This window comes from Teleopsis dalmanni, chromosome 2 (assembly GCF_002237135.1).
Source record: "Teleopsis dalmanni isolate 2A chromosome 2, ASM223713v2, whole genome shotgun sequence".
Classification (NCBI taxonomy): Eukaryota; Metazoa; Arthropoda; class Insecta; order Diptera; family Diopsidae; genus Teleopsis; species Teleopsis dalmanni.
In genome coordinates, this window is record NC_051847.1 from 121,536,072 (window position 1) to 121,548,675 (window position 12,604).

Below are 12,604 nucleotides of genomic sequence, written 5' to 3' on the forward strand. Positions count from 1 at the left end.
CACAAATTACAGTTTATAAAAACATTGACAACTACAAAATATGATTATTTGAACCACTTAATATCAATTCTATAACTATTCAATATATAAACTAAATATCACAGCAATATGCTTTAAAGAAGTAACAGAATTTTTCTATACTTCTATAGTAGAATGAACACGACAACCAAAATACTTGTTCAAGACGAATGAGCCCATGCAATCAAAACAATATCACTTTGTTCAATAGGACAACTTCATGGTCTCCCCAATAAACTTTTTTCAAAATATGCTAAACAAAAATTTGTTTTGATAAAAATACCTTTAGCAAAGATATAGTACCGAGAAACCACAAGAAGTAACAGAATTTCACAGCCTTTTAAAACTAAACATGAATTTTCTCTAAATAAAGTACAGTCTAAACTCTCTATAACGAACCTCTCTATAACGAATTTCTCTCTATAACGAAGTTTTGTTGAAGACACAGCGATTTTCATATATTTGAATTTCTCTATAGCGAATCTCTTTACAACGAACCTCTCTATAGCTAAGACCTCATTATAACGAAGTTTTTTGTAGGCATCAACGACTTCGTTATAGAGAGGTTTGACTGTATATTTAAATATCGAATATTGCATCTAATGATAGCCCACTCATAAAGTGAACAGATATATAAATATTTAGAAATGATATTAAATTTAAAACTGGTGTTGCGAAAAAATCATCTTTTGCAAATAAAACTTCATACATCTAAACTTCTATAAAAAAAAGTCTCTTACTTCTAGTGAAAAATGGATCTAGTGAAAAAGAATCATGAACGTGATCACAAATAAAACAATAAAAAACTGTTTAAAAAATATTATTCCTTTGATATATAAATGTGTTTTTAGAAGTTTTTGCCTATTATATATACATTTTCTTATCTTCCGGAGTTCTTGGTAAGCATCATCATTCAACGAGGTTATTGAAAAAAAAAAAAAAACAAAATATTATTCTTATATTAATATAAAAAAAGGAATATTAATATATTAAGTTTCGTTGACGAAAGTGCAGCGAATTCCTTTGTGATTGATATGAATCATTGAGTATACACCAAATATATAGGACGATTCATTGTTAATATTTCCTAATTTCGAATTAGGTAATTAAGTATTTTAGCCCCTAGTGATACCGTATGGACAGTAGAAAATATGCTAGAGGAACCCATTTATGAAGACACGAAACGAGCAATAGAGAAGTTAAAAAACTTTAAATCGTGTGAAGAAGATTCTATAAACGCTGAACTGATAAAATACGCCGGAGAAGAACTTCACAAACAGACACATGAATTACTACTTCAAAATTTGGAGAACAGAAAAAATGCCAGAAGAGTGGTATACAAGTTTAGTAGTTCCTATATATAAAAAATACAACAAAACGAGCTGTCCTAACTACAGAGGTATTTTTCTTCTTAATGTTTGCTATAAAATATTCTCGAACATATTGTATGAAAAACTAAACATGTACGCAGAAGAAATACTGGGAGATTATCAATGTGGTCTTAAAACCGGTCGCTCAACAACAGACCAATGCTTCGTTATGTCACAGATTTTCGAGAAGTGTTATGAGTTCAACATTAACATACATTGTTTATTTATAGACCTTAAACAAGCATTCGATAAGCTCAACAGAAACTACATTGATTACTATCTAAGAAAACTTAATTAGTATGACTGTAATGCATGCAAACGCTAAAATAATCCTGAATGGTCAACTTTCAGACTAATTTGAAACCAAATCTGGTGTACGTCAAAGTGATTCTCTATCGACGCTTCTGTTCAATCTGACCCTATGTTACATGCAGCTATCAACGAAATAGATCAAGGAGGTACAATATTTTATAAATCTACACTAATATGCTCCTATGCTGACGATATTGTCATTATTGCAAGAAACAAGGAGTATCTTCAAAGCATTTTCATACAACTAGAACAAACTACAAAGCAAATAGGCCTCAGAATAAACGAAGAAAAAACTAAATACATGACAAAATTTCCCCAAGATAGTCACATCAGAATAAGCAGTCACAATTTCGAGTCTATAAACGAGTTTAAATATGTAGGCGTAATTCTCAGCACAAGTAAAGGTGCGACTCTTGCAATGCAAGATCGATTTCAAACAGCTAACGGTGCATATTTTGCCCATATCAAGCTTATGAAATCAACGTTACTATCAAAGGAACAAAAGTTGCGCATATATAAAACTATCATTACCTACGGCTGCGAAACATGGGTTCTTAAATCCAGCGACAACAACCTGCTACTGAGATTCGAAAGAAAAATACTCTGGAAAAGATTTGGCCCGGTGTATATCGTATACGGTATAACGACGAATTAAATGTCTTGAAAGAAGGCCGCACTATAATATGATACATAAAAGCCCAAAGATTGCGCTGGTATGGACACGCCCTACGAATGAGTAACGAAAGCATGACTAAGAAAATTTTCGAGACTTTGTCTCGAGTAGAAAAAGAGAACGACCGCAACGAAAATGGTTACAAGCAGTAGCGTCGCTAGGCGTCAGCGATGTCGGCAACTGCCGACGGCCTCGCGCCCACAGGGGCCTCGCAAAAAGTTACCGACTGTGGATTCTAAGCACTTAATAAATATTTTGAACAATTTGTTTTGATAATAGCATTAACCATATTCGAAGTATTCCCGAATGTTTATATAGTAACCAGATTCATGTTCACAGTTCCTGTCAATATAGCTTCGACGGAAAGAAGTTTCTCAAAGTTAAAATTGATTAAGACGTACTAGAAAAGTATGATGATCCAAGAGAAACTATCTCCATTGGAAATTATATAAACTGAAGCCAAAATAGCAGCTGGCGCCAATTATGATATAACTTAAAAAAAATTGAGTGAGGCTAAAAGTAGGAAAATTCATTTATTTTAATTTGTGTTTATTTTAATTTGATTAGCAATAAAACTTTCAATCATTCTCTATCGTATTAGTGAATATAATTTATTTACTTTTACAACTGGGTTATAAAGGAGGCCTCGCAATTCTGATGTCGCCGACGTGCAGAGTTGGTCTAGCTCCGCCACTGGTTACAAGATGTAGAAGACAGCATATGAACGATGAGAATAACACAACACAGAAAGAAAGCGAAATGCAGAGAAGAATGGAGGCGTCTTGTAGAGGAGTGGTCCATCCCGGACAGTGATGCCAAAATGATGATGACGATTAAGAATTTTGAATGTATTTTTAAATTAAAAGAGAGCTTCATCTTACATTTATTCAACTCTTTTTTACTCTACTATACGTCATGAAACCACATATGTCGTATATGTCTATATGTCATGAAACCACATTTTTCATGCTTATTTAATAGCATATTAAGTTTTTACAGAAATTTATTTTTTTTGATACATTTAGCAATGATTATATATTTTGGACTATATTTTTTAATATAATCCAAAGCATATATGTTTTTAAAAAAATTATTTATTTAATTGCTCTCTTAACACAGACAACTCAGCACTTTTATAAAAAGATACTTTAGTACTTCAAATGTTGACAAAGATGTTATTGCCTCATAGCCCAATTAAGACAATTCGGTTAATTTAAATTATAACAAATAAAACAATATTTTATCCTTATTCTATACTTTACAAATATTTCTAAATTTTGATAGAAACTTAGTTCTAGATGAAACTCTGAAGAGTTGAAAAAAGAATGTCTTCAGAATTTCTGAATGCTATGTACCTATATTAGAAAATAAATTGTATTAATTAGAAAGAAGACTTTGAAGGCACGAGCTTGGCAGTAGATCGATTCTAAACCACAGGAACTTTTAATGTAGTGCTATAAGAACTACATTTAAGTGTAGAAAATAGTATAAGTTTTTCTAACACAATAAAATCTTATTTTACTATGTCTTATCTTTAAACAGTTAAAAAAAAGTATGAAAGTACAGATATACTCCTATGAATTTACACCCGTAGGTTATATTTATCTCATCCTGTGTAACATGTAGTTTTTGAACACAGAAGTTAACTGTGTATTTATTGCTTCTGCGATAAAGATATAGGAAAAAAATTATAAAAAATAATTTAAAGCTGACAAATTTACTAATAATTTGTAAAGCCTAATGTAGTATATTCAATTAAATATTGCGCCAGAAGTGAACATAATGTAAATCTGCAGAGATTCAAAGAAAATGTTGATTTTTTTTTAGTTCATTTTTCTTTATTTGCAACTTGACTCTACTTTCAACATTGTTCTCTTCTATAAAACACAGCAAAACTTTTCACACATAAATTGATGATGACTTAGTACAACCAATTTAGACTCTGCAAAACTGTCAGCGCAAATTGTTATTTATTAAATTTAAAATAAAAACAAGTGCAAAAATAAAGAAATTTAAGTTATTTACGCACAAAGACGTTTGCGAAAATATCTCAGCACTTCAAAAAATCACCGAAAAAATCTGTTAAAATTAAGGCTAAAATTGTACTAGACAAGTTTATAGCGTTTGCTATATATGCTTTTACTGCTTATGTTGAGTTTTATGCATAATCAAATTGTTGTAAAAAATACATAATTTCACATGTGCACATGCATAAATATATCTGATACAGTGAATATAGACGAGAACCTCTAAAACGCACAACCATCAGTGGAACACAAAGTAACACATCTTCTAAACCACAAAATGTCAACGTCTATTTCACTTAAAGATGTTTACTATATAATCAAGAAATTTAATAATCAAATTAAATGGTTTCTATAAACGTAAGCTTGTATATGCTTACACACACGCGCAGCTACAAGATACATCCCTTCTATGAAATACAATATAATAGCACACCTTTTAATACATTAACATGAATTGCCTATAAAGTTTTAATGTTGTATTAAATATATTAAATAACATATGCAGCACCATGAGAGGTGTTGTAAAAACAAAATCAATTAAAATATATTGCATAGATTTATTTGTTTTAATTTGAGGTTTCTGTGGTTTTTGCTGTAGTTTCACTATATTTTAATAATTTTTTACTCATAACTAATTACAGTACAGTAATTACAGTAAATTTTGTGTAAGCGCACAGCTTGTTAATTTTTCACGTATAGTTTTTGCAATTTTTTCTAAAAACGTTGCGTATACGCACTGTAATCTCTTTTACAAGTAATTCGTCACACATGCATTGTGTAATGGAAAATTACCACATTTGTTTTTATTTAAAAAAATTCTTTAATATTTTGTCCACAAATTTCATAAAGTTTCACAAAAAGTACAAATACAACCTGAGTTGCTGGTATATTGACGAACATTAAAAAACATATTTGATATACAGAAGTTGAGGTTGTGTAGCAAAGCATTAAATTTTGCAAATCACTTACTTAATAAATTTTATATAGTACTGAATATTAGCTTCACCCAACAACTATATGAGATAATAGTAAACAATTTCAAATAAAGCATAAAAAAGGTGGAGCTTATTAAACCATTCTTTCACTTATTTCTAAACCCTTTATAGAAAAAAGTGTACGTAGGGTACATTGAGTTTTTCATAACTGTTGTAATGCATTATAAGAAACGTCGTAGCCTCATAAAATACATATATTTTTGATCAGCTCAATAAATGGAGCTTATGTAGCCCTCTGTATCTGTTTGTTTTATCTCAGACTATTCTCACAGTAATTATAAGATAATTGTTAGAATAATTCTAATAAAACATAATACTTAAAATAATATTTAAAAATTTTTAAAATTAGTTTTCAACATTCCTTAAAAAACCCAAGAGTTTATCCGTTATATAGCTTTAGACTATGGACTTTAGAATTGTACCTAAATACTTGTCAATTTTTTAGGAATAACGCTTCCAATGGTTCATTTAGAAGGCTATGGAAGTGATTTCATCTTAAGACTAAAAGATTCTTAAAACCTTTATACCTTTGAAAAAAACGACTTCAATATATAAAAATACATTTTGTTTCGAGCCAATTGTGGTGCACCATTTGCTCTCTCCCTGTCACTATTGTATCTACTTAAGAGATGGCTTACAGCCCTAGAATTATACATAAATTAATAAATTTATAAATATCAAACGAACAACTGTAGTTAAAGCCTGAAACTCTGAGGCTTGAAAGCTGATATATTATTTTAATATTTATAATTTAAACAAATTAAGTTATATATAAGCTTACGTACTTATAAGAATTATAAATAGTTTAATATTTAATAAACATCTGATATTTATATTCAAGTAATAAGCAAATGTTAATATCTATTTTTTAAAGATATTGTACTATAAAAGTTCAACATTATAGTGTTAAGCTTTTCTTGTTTTTTTTTTCTTCTTAATACAACGTTTTTGAAACTGATAATTTTTTTTTTTATTAAATATAAGAATGAAGTTTAATTTGCATCCTAAATTGTCTCCTAAAATTATTTCCTCTTCATTTTTTTATACCTTCTCTTTTTGTATACCTTCTTACCTTTTCTTTTATAGGTGTCACCTGATATCACCAGCGTAGACATTCAAAACATTGATCGTTTTATTAAAACGGCAGAGTTCTTTGGTCAAAAACAAAAGCTTCTTTATCTTAAATTCTACAATTGTCATATCATAATATGGTAGACACCATTTCTAGTCTCATTGAACCACATCTTTAACGAGACAGGTTGCCACCGATGTCTAACAACTAATACCTTGTCTTTTATTTATGTAAATTTTTTAAATAACTTTTTTAGTTTATAAATATTTCGTGAAATTAAGGTTACCAGATGCTATATTTGTACATATATAATAAAGTCACAATCTGTTTTAACCAATTATCATAAAAATTTCTTTGGAGCACATATTAGGCTTTGCTTTAAATCTATTTGTTTACAATTTGTATACAAAATAAAATAGAGTGTTACTTATCCAGGAATTTTTTTCTATGTTCATATAATAAATAAATAATATCTCCTCCGAGTTTAACCTAACCATGTAGTATCATACATATAATCTCTGAAGTTCAATGGCCAAAATTTTATACTGTTTACCTTCAGGCAAAGTGAAACTAAGAACAAAATGTGAACAATTTTCGTTAGCATATCCCCAAATGAATCATCAAATGCCATAGGCAAACAGAATGTTAGCAATCCTTAAGGAAATACTGAAACTCATCATTGCACATAAACAAGTGAATCAAGGACACATACTGTTGCTCCTATACAGCACTTATTTCGTATGCAGACTCACCTCATCGGTGTGGCGCGAAACCAAGGATACCAGAGCAACAACAAGTCAAACGAAAACAAGAGAAATGCTTTAGATTGTCTGGAATTTGACTGTTTATCAATTTATCAAAAAGGGTTCGACTTTTGGAATTTGATATTAACAGAATACAAATGAGAATATCAACAGAATTCAACAAATTTGCCAACTAATTTTCTTTTAGTTTTAGTGCTGCTGAACTTTAAAAGGCAGAGAAAGTGGTTTATCACATTCTCTAAAATTATTGCTTTCCATTTAACTATGAAATATTTGCTATAATTCTGAAGTTTTGTATGACGTACAATGTAGCCAACATAAAATAGGAAAAATATTTTGTAGTTTCAAATATAGCAAAACTGTTGCATATTATCATATTTTTTTTATTTACATTCTATTTTTGAATATACCTTTTAGTCTGATTAAGTTCGAACAGTTGAACTGTAAATAGTTTTCATTTATCATTCAGAAGTATTGTACAAATGCAGCATGACTAAGTTGATTCCTATAGTTGTGGTAATCAAACTACATGAACAATACTTCTAACTTAAGCATTTTTCACGAAAGTGAAGTTTAAATATACTTTCATATAATTCTAAGCAACATATGTATTTAATTTTACTATCGAGAGAACTATTTCTAGAAATATTCGTACATTCTAACACCCACATGACGCAGATGTGTTAACGCACCTACTTAAACATTTTAAGTTTCATTATTATTATTAATAATCAGTTGAAAATTACCGCATCAATTAAGCGGTATCAAACTCATTACCTTTGTTAGATTATTAGGAAAGTTTCTGCATATTTGCAGGTTGTATGATTCTTGAGACATAAATATACTTTTATATAATTCTAAGCAACATGCATATGTATTTAATTTTACTATCAAGAGAACTACTTCTAGAAATATTCGTACGTTCTAACACCCACATGACGCGAATGCTGTTAACGCACCTTAATTAAACATTCTAAAGAATATATTTTGATTTACATTTTTTTTAATTTTTATGCAAAGTCAGATCCTTTGTAAAATGTTAATAATTTTTTTATTAATTTGCTATCCTTTTAAAATAGGAATTTGTCAAATTTCTGTAAAACTAACATACAGCGATAAATACTCACACAAACTATTTGCCGGCAGGTGCATGTACTTTAGAATGGCGCTGGTTTTACGAAAATCAATTTTCTTTATGCGGCATCATTCAAATTTTTTCATTTACATAGAAAAATAAGATAAATTTCTTTTCATTCTTTAAATAAATATAGCGAATATTCGAACAATTAATAAATCTAGAAAAATTATTTCATAAATATTCAGAAAGGTTTTAGCTTCAGATGGATGAAATGTGCTCACGTCTCATATTATTTTTTGAAAATACAACTTTCTCTTATAGTCAATATTGACAATTTTTCATGATCCGCTTGCGAACATTCATTTTATTATTCAAAAATTGTGTTTAATCTTTTCCAAGAGAGCAAACATCATTGATAGGCTATATTCCTTTTTCTATTTTAAAAATCAAAAAAAACCTCTGATACTAAAGTAACACCACTATCCCTGACAGCTGATGGAAATGCTCAATTTCTTGGTTATGCTGTGTTCAACAAAGCTTTTAAAATAATAATTGTGGATAACTATCTATAAAAATGCTTGATTTCTTTTTGTTCCTAGATTTGCCCTTCCTACTAGAAAGGAAATGAGCGATCCTACGTTCAACACGGTTTTCGAATAACATCCTTTGGGTTATGTTACATTTTGTTAGTAAGAAAGTTATACCAACAAGTTCTATATATTAAAATCTTTTGACCACACGGTTATCCATTATTGACCCAACCCAGCTATGCGTTTTACATAAATACATGTTCTTTAAAAACTCCAGAGATTTACGCTTTATAGAGTTTTCTTCTGCAGATAATTTATGGAGAGTAAAAAAATGTAAAATTTACATTGACAATATTGGAGCAATAATTATGACTAAATGAAATTTTGGATGGCATACTTGCAAAGAGTACCAAGAACCTTTGGGAATTACCATGACCTAATGTAAATTGTTATTGAGTTCTTTCTGCACTAATACTTTTAACAAAAGATGGGAAGACTCAACGATATGTAAACATCTGTATGCAATCTGGCCACTTTCCGATAAAAAGAAATCGAAAACTCTAATTGAGATGTCCCCCAAAGACATTGGTCTTCTGGTAGGGTTGACTACAGGACACTGTAAACTAGGGAACCATGCTTGAAGACTAGGTCTTCCTTTCAATCAAATCTGTCGAAGCTGTGGGGAGAACGATGAGAGCGCATCTTATCTTTTGTGTTTTTGCCCAGCTCATGCACGTCGGCGACTTAGTACTTTAGGAGCCCCCTACCTTAAGGACCTGGACCAGTTACAGGATCTGACTTTAAATAGCATTTTATGCTTCGCAAAAGGTTCTAGGTTTTTATTATATATATACGGCATCACAATGGGCCAATGGGCCTAAGTGGATCCACTAGGGATCACCGGTATAACCTAACCTACCATGACCTATTTCAAAAATTATTTTATTTTAATATATTAAATAATTAAATCTATTTATTCTATTTCAATGAGATTAAATGAGATCTTACATATACGAATAACTCTATACGATCATAATTATTATAAAAGAGTAAAAGAGATCACTTGGAAAAACTTATTGATTAAATCGTTCATATATAATTCTTAAATCGCAAGTGTCGGGAATTAAACCTTTTCAGATTTGAACCGTGAACCCGCGTATTAACACTCAAAACCAACGTACAATTAATTTGCATTATTCGAATTTAGATTTTCATAAATTGTTGTTATTTATCACAGCTATATAAGTAATTCTATTCTCATAAATTAATTTACAAATTTCAAAACTATTGTTTCTAGAAAAAAAATTCTACATATTTATTTGATGAAAAATTCTTAAATTTGAAGGTTTGTACATTTTTTCACCATTACCCCCTTTTCTTTTCGAAATAGATTTCTTGTCCTAGGGCAAAAATTTTTAATTGGAACAGTACCTTGTGTTTTTGCTTACTGTATCTTTATTTAATTAATTTAAACATTTCTGTCGAACAAAAAGCGAAGACAAAGAAAAATCTGGCAATCATAATAATGCCGTCATTAATTGTACTAATAAGGACATTTAAAATTGAGTTAAATCTTCTGCCAGACTGACTTTAATCAAAAGTTAGCGAATGTTTATAATTTAAGAAAAATACTAAAATAATTGAAAAAACAACAATTTTAATTAGTATAGTCAGGTTAATTTAAAATTTTGTACTTTTAGGTCATAAAAAAAAATAAAACATTTAAATAATAATAAATGATGGAACAGATAAAATTAATGTAACAATTTCCTTCCTAAAATTGATGAGTGCTTTAAAAAATTTTCATTTAAAAAATTGGATTACGAGTACAACAAAGTATGTAGGAAGCAAAATTTTTATTCACTTCTACACTCGTACTTCTGCTACTTAAGGGCAATTTTGCTATCTAGATTGGAAGAACAATGTCGAAACGCCTTTGCAGTAAACAAGACTCTCACATCTAAAGGAACAGATAATTATGTAAAACTGCCTTTACCTGTCTAAGGAAAGCAGTGTACGCATTTTAGGTACATTACTTTAAACATTAGGCAGTTTGTACGAGTATACAGTAACTTAGTATGTACTTTGGTATACAAATTCTAGGTCAGTCAAACGTTCGCGTGAAGAGAAATATCTGCATCTGAAAATGCTTAATGTGTACTCATTAATTTAAATTAAAAATTAATAAAAATATAACAATAATGTAATATTCTCTCTTTAATTACGAGTAATTTGCTTTAGGCTTAATGGAATAATACGAATTAAAGCTCCTTAAATTTTCACTCACCATTGTTATAAAGATACCGAATTCTGGATTCATTTCGATGGTGTCGCCATCAGTAAATAAAAATGATTTTTTCTTCTCTTTCTTGGCTGTTAAAACAACAGCCACTTGTTGCGCTGCCACAGATAGAACAGGCAACTCAATGCGATTGAATTCATCAAAACAGCCCCAAGTGCCAGATTGTGCAAGTCCCTTGTAAATACGCCCGAGGCCTCTGTAAATAAATGTGCGGGTGTACGATATCAAACCAAACATAATGTACTCATCTTCATACATATACATATATATGACATTAATTATAAATTTAAGCCAATGCGCTACAAAATACTTTTAAAATGTAATTTGTGTCGTACTACACACACGAGTTGATTTTATATACGACTATGATACGTGAGTATATATGTCATATGTAGAACTTAATACCTGTAATCCATTTGATCAGAGCAATTAAATACCACAACATATTTAGCCAATGTCTTGCCCATATCCTTGACGGTTTCCGTTTTGCCAGTACCTGCTGGTCCACATGGTGCACCGCCCATACTCAGGGTTAACGCTTGTGCCAATGTAATATAACAGCTTCAAATAGTGTAAAAATAAATATAAACACAAAAATTTAATTATAATTTGTACATCTGATATTAAAAAAAAGTCAACAAAAGGGTCCTTACAATTAAATCATAAAAATAATTTTGACATCAAACCATAGCACTACATGTACTATATGTAAATTATTTAAAAAAAAATTATTTATATAAAAATTAATAAAACTCAGTAAAAGCCAATTAAACACAGTTCGTTCCTTTTAATTACACTGTAAAAAATGTACGAGTTTATTATTAAAGTGTAATATGCGGATAATTAATTTAATGCACAGCTTCGTATTGTAGGAGCTGTGGCTTTCAATATTTACTTTAAAAGCTTTCTCAGATACAAATAAATGTTATCCTTTTGTAATTATAGCGTTTTCGTATTTCGTATGCAAATTACAGAATGTCAATTGTAATAATTAAATTTAATTATATTTAAATGCTGAAGTGTATTTTCTCTTTAGTATAGTTAAGCTTGTATAAAAGACAATAAGGTTTTAAATGATTTTTTGTAATATGATTTTTAGTTATCGTTATTTTATACTAATACTATGCGTATATATCATGACATATCTCTATATCATAGATATTAATACTCGTATATATGAGAGATGTGAACATAGTACAATTGATAACCAGTACAAGCATTTATAAAAAAATATGCTGCGCTAATATATGTATTATAAAAATGTATATAACAAAATTAAATTGAAAATAGAGCTCATTATATGGTATAACAAAATTAAATTAAAAGTAATGCAAGTACGATAAACGTTGTTGAATATACAGAATTAGTAAGTCTTGTCTTCTCAGTTCTCTTGCCTTACAATATAATGTATGTGTATTCTATACAATTCTAAAGAATAGATATACGGCCAACTTTTAGATGCT

At 29.5% G+C, this 12,604-nt stretch overlaps 1 protein-coding gene across 1 annotated transcript in view; it reads right to left on the minus strand.

Moving 5' to 3' along the window:
* LOC119675603 (dynein heavy chain 5, axonemal-like) overlaps positions 1 to 12,604 on the minus strand; it is a 73,589-nt gene that overhangs the window by 42,739 nt on the left and 18,246 nt on the right. Inside the window, exons 13-14 of the mRNA XM_038086809.1 lie at positions 11,547 to 11,702; positions 11,127 to 11,337 (exon numbers count right to left, since the gene is read on the minus strand). Coding sequence (XP_037942737.1) covers positions 11,127 to 11,337; positions 11,547 to 11,702 — 367 coding nt within the window. The remainder of the gene's footprint in view (positions 1 to 11,126; positions 11,338 to 11,546; positions 11,703 to 12,604) is intronic.